At 43.2% G+C, this 14158-nt stretch overlaps 1 protein-coding gene across 2 annotated transcripts in view; it reads left to right on the forward strand.

Annotated features, from left to right (window-relative positions):
• TBC1D24 (TBC1 domain family member 24) overlaps positions 1–14158 on the forward strand; it is a 548615-nt gene that overhangs the window by 184333 nt on the left and 350124 nt on the right. For both annotated transcript variants that reach the window (XM_086941292.1, XM_086941293.1), the window contains exon 2: positions 11926–12954. In XM_086941292.1, coding sequence (XP_086797418.1) covers positions 11926–12954 — 1029 coding nt within the window. The remainder of the gene's footprint in view (positions 1–11925; positions 12955–14158) is intronic.

The raw sequence follows: 14158 nt of genomic DNA on the forward strand, positions 1-14158 counted from the left end.
TTTAGGGTTCAGGGGTAAGTTTGGGTTTTGGGGTACAGGGGTATTTTTTGGGTTCAGGGCTAGGTTTGGGGTACAGGGGTATTTAGGGTTCAGGGCTAGGTTTGGGGGTACAGGGATATTTTAGGGTTCAGGGCTAGGTTTGGGTTTTGGGGTACAGTGGTATTTTTAGGGTTCAGGGCACAGTGGTATTTTTAGGGTTCAGGGCTAGGTTTGGGTTTTGGGGTACAGGGTTATTTTTAGGGTTAAGGGCTAGGTTTGGGTTTTGAGGTACAGGGGTATTTATAGGGTTCAGGGATGGGTTTGGGGCACAGGGTATATTTATAGAGTTACGATGGGTTAGTGTTTAAGGGTGTTAGGGTATTTTAAGGAGTAAGGGTGGGTTATGATTATGGGGTTTCAGGGGTATTTAAAAGGAGCAGGGTGGGATTCGCACACAATATGAGACATGGCATGAAGGGCAGAACGTACCACACGCCCCCAGCGTTTGTCACGCCCCCTGCACACGCCCACAGCACAACGCAGACACGCCCACAAGGGACTACTTTGCTGGCACGGTTCTTTTATCTTTTAAATGTATATGGTGGGCGTCTGCATAGCCTATGTCCTTCTGCTGCAACTGCCCTTTCCAACGCTGCATTGGGTGTTGTGATTGGTGCTGTGGTTCCTGAGATTACCCGCCTCAAAGGTTTGGGCTCTCTCTTTATTATATTAGTATGGATTATTTAAACTTTACAGAAACACAGTCACTGGATGATGTCATTTGAGATGTCATCACTGATGTCACTGACCATGACATGAATGATGTAATATGTGACGTCATCAGCAGTGCATTGCGGGGGCTCGAGTTATAGTTAGCTCAACTAACTATAAAGGCCGAATTTCTCTGGTTTTGTACGAGTGAAATGTCCAACTAACTATAATGCCCCTGAAACCTATGGTTTTTTTCATTGAAAATATATATAAATATATATATATGTTCCACACACTCTCCTTTGAAAAAAGAGACAGAAACCCAGGAGGACACGGTAGGAAGCCTTCATTTAATTACACAATGGCTAATGCATTTCAGCAGCCCTCTGCCTTCTTCAGCGCCCAAAGCATCCTGTGGTCACACGCGGTAGATAAGTCCCTCCTTTAAATCCCTTGCTGTTGCAAGTCCTCTCCACCCCTTGATATAAAGTTCACGCACCTGTGTGAAGTCCCGAAAGTAGGGCAAGACTTCATTTCCCAGAATGCAGCGTGATGAAGTCTGGGAACTGCGGTGCCGGGGTGGGACACAGATTGTCAAAAATGTCAAAGCGGGGAAGCAGGGAACAGCATGCGCCCCACAGGACACTCAGTAAGATCTTCCCATGTGGATGTAAATGTAAATGTATTGCGATTTATATAGCGCACGTATCACCCGAAGGCATCAAGGCGCTTGCCTTGGTGTGCAATTTGCAGAGTGCCTCCTCCGGTCCCCCAACACTACCGCAACCACGATATCCGAAGAGTCTATGCACCAGGGGCCGATCCACAATGTGCTCAGCCCGGCTTGGGATTAATAACCCCAAAACTGCTTGCTTGCTCCTCTGTGTTCGTGGCGGGATACTGGCCATCCAACTAACGCTGGTCAAACAAACTAACTTCAACAGGTCAGGTCCCAGTGAAGCCAGTGCCCAAGCGTGGCAGGGATTTCTGAAGGCGCCTCTGGGTGACGCTATTAATGTTCCACACACTCTCCTTTGAAAAAAGAGACAGAAACCCAGGAGGACACGGTAGGAAGCCTTCATTTAATTACACAATGGCGAATGCATTTCGGCAGCCCTCTGCCTTCTTCAGCGCCCAAAGCATCCTGTGGTCACACGCGGTAGATAAGTCCCTCCTTTAAATCCCTTGCTGTTGCAAGTTTGCTCCACCCCTTGATGTAAAGTTCACGCACCTGTGTGAAGTCCCGAAAGTAGGGCAAGACTTCATTTCCCAGAATGCAGCGTGATGAAGTCTGGGAACTGCGGTGCCGGGGTGGGACACAGATTGTCAAAAATGTCAAAGCGGGCGAAGCAGGGAACAGCATGCGCCCCATAGGACACTCAGTAAGATCTTCCCATGTGGATGTGCAATTTGCAGAGTGCCTCCTCCGGTCCCCCAACACTACCGCAACCACGATATCCGAAGAGTCTATGCACCAGGGGCCGATCCACAATGTGCTCATCCCGGCTTGGGATTAATAACCCCAAAACTGCTTGCTTGCTCCTCGGTGTTCGTGGCGGGATACTGGCCATCCAACTAACGCTGGTCAAACAAACTAACTTCAACAGTTCAGGTCCCAGTGAAGCCAGTGCCCAAGCGCGGCAGGGATTTCTGAAGGCGCCTCTGGGTGACGCTATTAATGTTCCACATATATATATATATATATATATCTCCTGAACATTTCAGAGGATATGTATACTTGCCTTTAACTTGAATGACCCTACAATTGTCATTCTGAGTCATTATGTGTTACTGAGAATTGTAATAATCAATGAGGAGACTATTTATACGATGGTATTTCCACTCTACCTCAAATGTTGATGTAATATGATACATGCTCCGAACTATAAGATTAGAAGTGATCAATTCTGTTGGTGTCACAGCAAGGTGTTTTAACCCCGGTTAAATATTGAAACCCGGATGGGGAACATATAGTTCAGGTGGTTTGATGACATAAGAAATATATAACTATGGTTTGATAAATTGTTTTTTATATAGTTATGAATTTTATCATATTTAAATATTTATTGACTATGTATTTATACAAGATATTTATTTATATATGTATATGATTGCGTATTTGCACGATTTATAATATAAAACCAACACAATACATCTGCCCATCCTATATCTCATAATTGGATGGTGATTGGGTATTTTACCACAATCAAGCCACAAATTTCAAAATGCCCAGACCTATGGACTCAAAAATTTTAATTACAAAGTGAACCGGAGGTCAACAAACACTATGCCATTACTGCACAAACAACCAAACAAGTAGTACATTCAAATAAGGGCAACCAACATTATGTAACATTATTTATATAATCTGACCCACTATCTCTGCACGGACACTTTACACTTGTTTATGACTCACTTCAAACACCACACACACCAATAGTTATTATGTGGCATAGTGGATAAATATACAACATGCAAATGCTGTAATCAATTCAGTAATTATGAAATGTTATGCCGATTTGTATATGCTGTATTTAAACAAACAAGTTTTTTTTAACTGTGACTGATATTTATATATATTAATATTTAAGTGTAGGCAGTTATAATAAAATGTAAATACATGTTTGCTATCTCAGGAGGCATTTAAAAGAATTGGATAGTTTTTCCACTATGTCTATCGTTGGAAACGTGCACGTGAACACTAATTTCAAAGCACTAGCACTTTAAAAACAAAAATAGTCTGTCTAACCGTGTCATGTGATCAAGACTCGCCCCGATCCGAAACGCGTCAGGACTGAGCAGACGAATAAAACTTTTATTTTTTGGCACAATCCAAGTGGTCCTTTTCAGTCTAAGCATGGAAGCTGGTGAATGACGGAGTGCTGCAACATTGTCAAGTCAGAAGGTCTCCAACGACTTTTGACCGATCCCCTCTCTGAAATTGATCGATGTGCGGAAGAAGGCAACTGGCTACGAGGCAACCCGGAACCAGTCCAAGCGAAGTACTTCCTGTGAAGGAATCGAGGCATCAGACTTCCATAGCCGAATAAGCTCTGTAAAACCTGAGGAAACTGCAACGGATCTCGAGTCGAAGGACTGGGGCACCGCAACGGTGAATCAGGTAGGAAACATTGCGGCATACACAGGGGAGGAGAGGAGTGCCTAAGGGGAGGGAACGCCACCTCAGCACAATTGGTAAATTTGGCTCCCCTCGCAAAAAACCTATAACTTTAAAATAGCCATGTCGGACGACACGATTTGGAACAGAGAAAAGGCGGCATTGAACGTATTCGATGATGAACAACCCGCCAGAAGTAACGATAGTGCGGTCAGACAAAAAGAAACATTTTCAAACACACTAACGGAGAAATTCAGAATATTGGAGAAAAAAAGTAGAGCGGAGCAAAGTAAATGGTGAGAATCACGCTCCCTCCAAAGGTATATTGATGTGGGGAGGATTCCCCTTGGTCTACGAATATTCCTGGCACCAAGCTACGAGAACCCCAATATAGACATAATGCGAAAGTGGGCTGAGTGCAACCTAGACTCATCCAAGCGCTTAGTCCAGATATTAATAAAATATGCCGGCATAGACAGAGCAACACTTCTAGAGGAAATATGTAAACTGAATGAGGAAATAGAAGAGATGGGAACAGATGAAGAAAGATCTAAATTGAGCAAAGAAATGATTACAAGACTAGCGAAGAAGGAAGAAGTAATAAAAGCATGCAAAAATTATAAATTTAGCCAGGACAAAATGGACTATAAAGAGGGGCAAATTTTTACATTTGCGAAAAAATATGAGGCAATTCGCTCATCTACCAAAAACAAACAAGTTACACTTCCCAAAATAGGCGCACCAAGAAGAGACAACACAGGGTCAAACTCTACACTATCTGACCTCCGCTCCCCTGCAAAAAGTAGCTCTGAAAAGAAAACGGATGGCGCATCAGGCATAACACATGGGCAAACCAGTACATTGGTACAAGAATTGGCTTTTTTATATTCAGACCGGAGACAAACGTTATGCCCCAGAAAACCAAGGAACAACGAAGGAAATACAACAACTACTGGAGGCGAAAAAGGAGACAAGCCAACAGGAAATATACAAAAGACATTCAAAAAGCAAAGAGGGGGACGATGGTCGAACAAGTAAATAATACTACCATGGAGAAAGAAGACTAAACAATCATGAATCTGGCTGATGTGGAAATAAACAATGATGAAAAACGTATTTAGCATTAGGATTATCATTCTGTCCTAGGGTAAATTTCAACTATGCAACAACAAGATTGAATATTTATAAAACAGTAAGGAAGCTAAAGTTGAAAAAATGTCAAACTCGCACAAAAGACCCAAAGGCAGATGGAAAATTCTAATGGGGATGGCGATATGGATAATCTAACGCAATCAGATGAACCGATCATTGAGTCCATACAAGAACTTTGGCTGCAGCCACAAAATATATCCAATACTACTGTAACATAACCTGAGATTAATGTGAAGTATACAGCAGCACCCTCCGGTGGCATGAGTAAACATAGAACAGCCTTCAAACCAAAGTCGACATTTAATCCTGTCACAGTAAGGGACTCAATAGATACGTTCCATGAACAGGTGGTAGAACAGATCAAGAAATTAAACTTTAAAACACAAGGCAAACATTATGAATACAGGTGGCAAGATCGGAAATACAATGAACTGATCAAGAAATTGAAAGAAAACAAATCAATAGTTGTCCGCAGTTTACAGTTTTCTGTTGCACATGCTAAAGAATATTAATGAAGAGTATATTCAAATAGTAAAAGAACACATAAGATTTATATATGTTTCTTTGTCTTTAGTCCTTTAATTCTTTTTCTTCCACTCCCTTGTGCCAACGCGTTTCGTCGTATGCGGGTGTAACCCAAACGACTTCCTCAGGGCTGGAAGCAATACATAAAAGTCTGTATTACACATACAATAAGGTAAGTTTTTAACCTTAAGTCCAAACAATGCACCAATTTGAGTGCGGGGAGTAGTATGACGTGTGCACCACACAAAATTATAAGTTATAACAACAGTTATTATTAGACCTGAATTTTTATCACAAACTTTTAAAGTACATGGGGTTCTAGTGACACCAACTGTGTATTATATATCAGGTAGTGCTACATTCCACAAACACGAAACCCCATGACCACTATACAAAGAAGAACAAAATAACCACATATTGAACCACGGTTGAAGTGACTCTGAAATGGCGTTTTTCAAAAAGGTTTCTTGCCCTGAGTTCGGGGCGTAGAGGGAGACAATCGTGAAGCGTTGGCTCCCCAAGAGGAAGGTGTGTGCTAGCATCCTACCCTTGATCTCCCCCGTCTTGTCACCTACACTGCATTACAGCCGTCTTTGGCCAGGCTCGCTTGAATCCAGCTTGAAACCGGTCCTAGGAAGCTTGTTTCCGGGCCAGGGAAGGCATGGCTTGGCAGTTCGGGCTGGACTGTTGAGGCACAGGGTCAGACTGATTTGCATATGGCCATGTCTGAACTGGGGTGGCAGAGTGAGCTAAAGAACGGTGATGGATTAATCCCAGATCTGTTGACTGGGTGTGAGTGTTTGATTGGTTCAGATGCTCCGTCCATCACCACCCCTTTTTGTACCGCTTTGTTCGCCATAAGTTGGCAGGGCATGCTCAGACGTGAGTACCTTGCTCACTTTACCATTGGATTCAAGCAAGCTTGGCTGAAGACGGCTGTAATGCCAGAAACCGGTCCTAGGAAGATTTTTTCCGTTCCAGGGAAGGCATGGCTTGGCAGTTCGGGCTGGGCTGTTCTCATGAGGCACAGGGTCAGACTGATTTGCATATGACCATGTCTGAACTGGGGTGGCTGAGTGGGCTAAAGAACGGTGATGGATTAAACCCAGATCTGTTGCCTGGGTGTGAGTGTTTGATTGGTTCAGATGCTCCGTCCATCACCACCCCCTTTTGTACCGTTCAGTGCTCCCAGCATGAGAAAGCTCTTCAGATCAGCATTCTGCATCAGAGTGATGAAACTAGCTCTGAAAGGATTTCTACTTCAATCTAGAGCGAAGTAAATACAGATCCTGACACTACGGATATGTTTTATCCTAATAAGCAGAAGCGATCCAAACGACTTAGCAACATATTGATAGAGCTCTGGCATTCTTCCATAGACAAAGTAACTGGCCTGTCAGCAGCTCATCCAGCAAGGAATGAGAGCACAACTGCAGGTGTCCCTGGCTCGCTGGAGCTAGTGACCAATGAATAGCAACTGTTGCAAGAGTTAGCAGATCTCATCTTCTAACCTATGGTATTCCAGAGAGAACAGAAGATGTCCTCAGGCTTGCTTCATGGTGTTGTCGCTCTAAGGATCCCTAGAGGATGCAGTGTCTCTTAAGTAGTTGTGTCCTGTGTTGTGTTTCCACCTGTATTGTTAATGCTGAAGGTAATTAATTGTGGAACACTCTGACTTCCACCTTTAGTGGGCACATTACTAACCATGAACTTGTGACATACTTCTAGTCCATTGTCAAGACTCTAAACTTACTTGCTTGAAACTAGAGAGGCTAACTGTCTCCTTTTATGAGCTTCCTCAAGAAGTTTCAGGCATTCTGTTTACCGTCTGGTCTTTCCGCAACAGCAGGTGAGAGACTGGTTACTCAATGTCATGACAATTTGCTTGATCCTTTTTTAGTTCAGATTGTTAAAATGTTGCTAGATTCCTAGGAGAGAAGTTGCTGAACATTGGCATGATTAATGTCTATCTTGCAGCAATTTCGTCTTGCATCTCTTAACAGAAACAAGGATCCTTATTCAAATTGCGGTCTTCTCAAGATGTCTGAGGGGTCTGCAGAATACATTTCCATTGAGACTCTTCTAGGGCCCTATTTGAGAACTAAAAGTTGTGTTGCTATTTTCTGTGGACCCTTTTTTTTTTCGACTGTACACTACTGCCTCCTGAAATTTCTTATATTGAAGATGGATTTTCTTGTGAAAGTAAATTTGGACAGACTAGTTTGTGATTTCAAACCTTTTCTGCTTTGCTCCACTGTGTTTTCTAAGGGTTCATTTGTTCTACAGATTAAAGTATCAACGCTACCTGTACTGGGTACAGCGTTTCTCAAAACACTGGTGATTACCTTATCTGCTTCTACACTACTCAAGGTAAGAGGAGAGATTACATAGTCTGGATCCCAGGAGAGCCCTCAGCCGCCACATCCAATCCTGGCATTTAGTTTTTGAGGCCATCCTTTTGGTGTTCTATTTCTGCTAAACAGTGCTGCAAGTTGGCTTGAGGTTTTCTTGATTACTTGACTAGAAGAGTTGTGGACTTTTCAGCTATTATAGAAGTTCAGGTTCAATCAACTTGCATGACCGCATCCTGGTCTGTGCACTTGTTCTCTACACAGGATTGCCTTGATAGGGAGGCCCAAGCTCATTCTTTGATTTGGAAAAGCAGTTCTCTAATCTCTTCTCTATAATTCTCTCTGGTGTCTTCAAACCACCTCGTTCCTGGACGCTTTGGAAGTGGTTCAACTATCAAGTATGTAGGTTCTAACACCTATTTTATACCTACCCAAAAAGGGATGATCAGCACTCGGCATATATTTCAATCATTGAGCACAACTTGTAAGTAAAGAATGTTTTCACATGTGACCGACTCCATTTTCAATTTTCACTAAACTGTCCTTTATTTGTTTCTTCTTTTACTTGTTATTAAAATCCCATGTAGCTCTCACCATCGCATCTCGTCCCTTGATCGAGACTTCTTCAGGTTTTCTTTTTTTTCCAAAATATGTGCTGGACCCACATTGTGACGCACTGGACTAAAAAATCCGGACCCGAGTACCTACATAGGCTTGAACCTATAGTGCCCATACCCAAAAAAGAGAGTGGAATGGCTTCCCCAAATAAAGAAGGGAAGAATGGCATGATCAGACTGGAGTAACCTGGGAATTTGGGTGGAGCAAAACCTAAATTGACGACCTATTAAGGTGGAAGTGTAGAGTTTCAAATCCAATTATATTACAATTTAAGCCCTGAAGAAGTCTCAATCAAGGGACGAAATGCGTTGGCTAACGGCTACATGGGATTTTAATAACAAGAAAAAGAAGAAACAAAGGACTATTTGGTGAAAATTTAAACGGAGTTTGTGCCATATGTGAAAGCATTCTTTACTTACACGTTTTGCTCAATGATTTAAATATGTGCTGAGTGCTGATCATCCTATTTTGTTTTGTGGCAACTTGTTCTCGTATGGGGAGTTAGGAGGTTGATCCCCGATCCCTGAACCACGGAATTTTATTTAACTTACAAATCGTAATAAGTGCGATTTATTTGTCTCACTATCATCTTTGTGGATCATCTATTTTAGTACTACTTATTTATCTTTGTTAATGCTCTTTTTGATGAATGACAGCACCTGCTGATTTTTAGTGCCCTCCCATTGCGAGGATGTTAATCAACAAAAAAACAAGCAGTAAACCTATTTTTTAGGTTTCACCCTGGCCGTAGCACCTGCGAAGCAGGTGCTCCGCCCAGGGCGAAATCCTATGATCCTACAGTATGGAGCTTCGTCCCGCCTCTGTCTTCCATTGGCTAGCTCCATAAATGGAGGCTAGCCATTGGAAGAGATTGGCTGTCAATCACGCTTTCCCCGTGAAAACGCGATTCGGGGGCGTTTCTGACTCTTTTTAAGTCCCGCCCCTTGTTGCCGTGTGTCCCGGGCCGCGCTGTGATTGGCTGCCGGCCCGGGACACCCCCGTGACGTCATTCCCCGGGCCGCGCTGTGATTGGCTGCCGGCCCGGACACCCCCGTGACGTCATTCCCCGGGCCGCGCTGTGATTGGCTGCCGGCCCGGGACCTGACTTGTTTTATTTTCCTCTCGCTTATTGGTTTTGATTAAGATATTCGATGGCTCTCGGCCGTTCCTGAGGGTTTTATTTATTTTTCTTATCTGCGAAAAGGTACCAGGGCTGGGGACTCCTTGTACTTGGCTTGACAGAGATCAGTAAAGCTGAGGTCCCATTTTGGCTGTTGCTGCTTGCTGTTTGGTAACATTTGGCGAATAAAACCCAAAATAAAGGTGTATGTCCCGCCGATCCTGTGGCGCAGAGTGTCGCTGCGCCCTCTGCTGGTGCGAGGCCTCGGGATGAGTGATGGGGTCCGCCAGGTAAGGCGGCAGGGGCTAGAAGACGAACCAGGTGACCAGGACAGGGAGGGCGGCCAGCAGCAGGGTGGGCATCGGCGCGTGGAGCCCGGAGGGCCCCGAGCCGTTGCTGCCCCCGCAGAGTTCAAAGAGGCTGCCTTGGAAATCGAGGTTTTTGGACTCCCGTTTCAGTTTTTCCCAGATGTCTTTCGCGCCTTCCTGGCAATCCGTAAAGGCCGTGATGGTGCAGGCGTGGAAGTCGTTGCAGTATCTGCAGTGTGAGAGGGGAAAACAAAGAGAAAAGAGGGGTAGGTTGGTATGGCTTCTCAAACTCTTATGGAGATACCCACCCATAGGCCACAGAGTTCTCCGCCCCACAACCCAACCCCAAGATACTCTCCCATGCATGCAAACGAGATTCTGGGGCCTTGGCGAGCACCAATCACACAGGACAGCACCAAAGTACCATCCTGTAGGCTACATCAAGGGTGTCCAATGTAGGCCCAGAAGGGCCACGTTCATGACAAGAACAGCCGTTTCTAGATATACCTGACCGGTATCCTGCCCTACTGGCATGTGAGCCCAAACCTGCAGCAGTTACCATATTAAAAGGTAACCTTGTGCTCCTAGCCCCTGGCAAACGCACCAACATACAAATATAAATGTCCAAAGTCAGACCCACTTACAAACAAGCACGCCCAGCCTGCTGAAGGCGACTGTAGAAGGGAAAAAACATCAACATGCCGCACGATACTACAGGCCAGCATATTATAGGGCACCCTCAAACATATACGGCAGGGAAGCCCACTTTGACACAAACCAGATTTTGAAAAACATTTGACGATCAACCTACACACACTGAATATGACGTCACTCCTTTACTCGTCACTGGTTATCTTGGAACTTGCATGAGTGCGGACCTCCTGGCTCCACACTGGACACCCTTAGTGTAGGAAATATTCAGCCCTGCGCCCCACATACACAGGCACACATTGTGCAGATTAGTCGCCACTACTGCTGCCGGTGCACCGTGGAAGCAAGGGGTCTGACGTTCCTGCCAAATTAATTGAGTTGTAAAGAACATTCGCTCTGAATCTGTGCGGGTCAGCGAATGACGTTCTCGGATCGTGGATTTTGTTTTTTGGGGAGCGGGAGTATCTATTTTCACATTAATAGGACTCCATTTGTGCGTTGAGGGATCGTGTGAGAAAAAGCCAGCGCCAAACGTGGCATTGCAAGAGGGAGCGCGATGGGGCGTTCGCATTTCATGAGATAAGCGTGGAAAAAAAGAAACACCTGTGATTAAATGATTAAACAAGTATTTACAATGCAACGGTTTCGCCTTTGGAAAAGTTAGAGCTATTAGCAATGTAAATGACAATGCTATTTATTTATCTGTTTTCAAAACCAACACATAAATACAAATTTTGTCATTTACAATGCCAATAGCTCAAACTTTTCCAAAGGCGAACCCGTTGCATTGTAAATGCTTGTATTTTTGTGGCCACAGCATGTGTTCTTAGCTTTTGAGGGGGCTTGGCAAATATTCAGAATTTACTTCACTTCCACTTGGGGTCTACATATAAATCTGTTGCATCACTTCCAGTGAAGTCTAGGGACAACTCTATCTGGCGCAGGGGACTCCTCATTGCCAAAAGAAGTTTCCAGAGCCAGTCTGATGCCTGGGAAGGGGGCTACTTAAGAAATTTGCTGGAGTTTTCATGTGGGTCACATACAACACGATTGTAGGCAAGTAACTTGCTTTGCTTTTGGTGTTTTAAAGAGTAACGAAAACAAACCTTTTTTTAAAAGAATTATGTCTTTGTTCTGTTCGCTTAAATTGTAGGTCTAGCTGTTTCCAGTCCACATATTTAACTGCTTTGTCAACTTTAGAACCTGCTGCCCTTCAATAGCATTCAATCTAATTACAGTTCATGTAGCACGTTTATGGAAAGTATAGAAATATGGAGCGATACGTATGTCACTCTGCAGGACTCATATGGTAGCTGATGCTATTTCTGCCTTGTATATTTGTTGGGAATTATTTCAAAATGTAAATCCATTGTTTTCTGTTTGTGATTTCAGGAAGAAATTATGCTGTTCTTTTAGGGGTGATACCGGAGTCGTTTCTGCCCGTTTCTGTTTGACAATGGATGATACTGAGAACGGTCACTTTGTAGATTGGGAAAAGATCGAACCTAGCAGCGAAGTTCAACCTTGCAAGGAACTGCAGACAACTGACTTCCAGGAACTAAAGAATTTGGCTCGTCAAGGGTACTGGGCCAAATGTCACTCACTGAGAGCTAAAGTGTACAAGCAGCTTATCAAGGACATCCCGTGCCGTACTGTGACACCTGATGCAAATGTGTACCGGGATATTGTTGGAAAGATAGTTGGAAAACGAACAGCTAGCATGATCTCACTTCCTGAATTTGTGGATGACCGTCCGATACCTACCTATTTTTTGAACACTGAGGGCATGTTGGCAGTGAGAAGAATCATCATCTGCATTGAGAACCAGTTTCCCGACATATCGTTTTGCCCAGTTCTGCCCTCTTTAGTTGCCTTGTTACTTCATTACAACAAAGATGAGGCAGCATGTTTTGAGCAGGTTTCTCGTATCCTTGCCTGCAACGATCCCAGAAAGAAGCTAATTGACCAATCCTTTGTTGCATTTGAATCCTCCTGCATGACCTTTGGTGACCTTGTAAACAAGTATTGCCAAGGGGCACATAAAATGATGGTGGCTGTATCAGAAGATGTTCTGGGAGTGTACTCTGACTGGCAGCGTTGGATTTTTGGTGATTTGCCCTTCACTTACGCAATACGGGTCTTTGATGTATTTCTTGTTGAAGGTTACAAGGTCCTATACAGAGTAGCCCTATCTCTTCTCAAGTTCTTCCACAAGCAGAGGGCTGGGCAGCACACACAGACTGGTAATGTGAAAGAGGATATCCAGGCCTTTGTCCGAGACATTGCCAAGTCAGTGTCACCCCAGAAGCTCCTGGACAAAGCTTTTGCCATCAGACTCTTTTCGCGGAAAGAGATTCAACTCCTTTACATGGCCAATGAAAAGGCCCTGAAGCAGAAAGGCATTACAGTCCAACAGAAGAGGTAAATTAATCTGAAATTAGCTCTCCAGCAACTAACAAAAAAAATCAAGGAGCTTTGAGAGCGTACATAACCTTGTACTCAAGTGGCAAGATTGCAGCAGGTGGTATGTTGCAACATTTAGATGTCAAGAAAACATGTTGCAGTATGTATTGTACAAATGCTATAAAAACAAATGGAGTTCTGAAAATAATTATAATACATTACATGCTGATGGTAATGGCACTACTGTCAACATATAGGGAAAAATGCTGATTTGAAGCATCATCTTATTGTCAATGATATGTTTAAAGACATGTGGAACCTTAGGGAAATTGTTGCGCAATTTTAGCAGGGGAGCAGGATTATTTTTTTCCATTTGATTCTGCCGACAAAGGTCTAGGATTGTATTTTCTCTTTAAAAGACTTTGTACTGTATTACAAGACCAACATATTCAATGCTATATATGTTGTTACTGTTGCTAGCGGTATATATATATAGCGGTATATATATTTTTTGCTCTATCTTCTGCCCAACCTCTTTGGTTACCTTGTTGCCAGGAGGGCGTGATGGAAATCAGCTTAAAATATAAATATAATAATAGGATTTAAATGATCTAAATGGTCCTGCACATATCTACACATAAACCTAGGCATTCACCCTGTATATACATTTTGACAATTCTCAATATATCCTCGGGACAGAGGAAAAAAACTTTCTAAATATGCTTTTTCAAACATGTATATGATTGATGTTTATTGCAAGACAAGTATTTTTCTGAAAAGCAAGACTGAATAAAAAAATAATTGGAAAGCAATTTCCTCTACATAACAGAACCATTTATTCGAATTGTTATAGATTATACACATCAATTTCAAAAGGAAAATTCAAATTCACTATATTTTCATGATCCAATGAAGTTGAACATAATATGCTGTATTCAGACGGTTGTGCTCATTCTTTAATCATTAAGACATAATTACAGCCAATGAGAGTTTCCCAGGAACAGCCACTTCTTTAGGGCTGTACAGTAGCAAAGCATACAGCAAAAGAAAAAGATATAAACGCAAAATTATTACTGTGAGAAGTTGGCCTGGTATATGCTGTCCACCAGTAAAAGTGGGCACCCTGTACCAGTCTAATCAACCCTTATGGTGATTTAAGAGGTCAAAGATAACCTTAGAAAGCTATCCAAGTGGTAGCTGTGGAGAGCAGCCTTCAGGCTTT

This window comes from Lissotriton vulgaris, chromosome 10 (genome assembly GCF_964263255.1).
Source record: "Lissotriton vulgaris chromosome 10, aLisVul1.2, whole genome shotgun sequence".
Lineage (NCBI taxonomy): Eukaryota > Metazoa > Chordata > Amphibia > Caudata > Salamandridae > Lissotriton > Lissotriton vulgaris.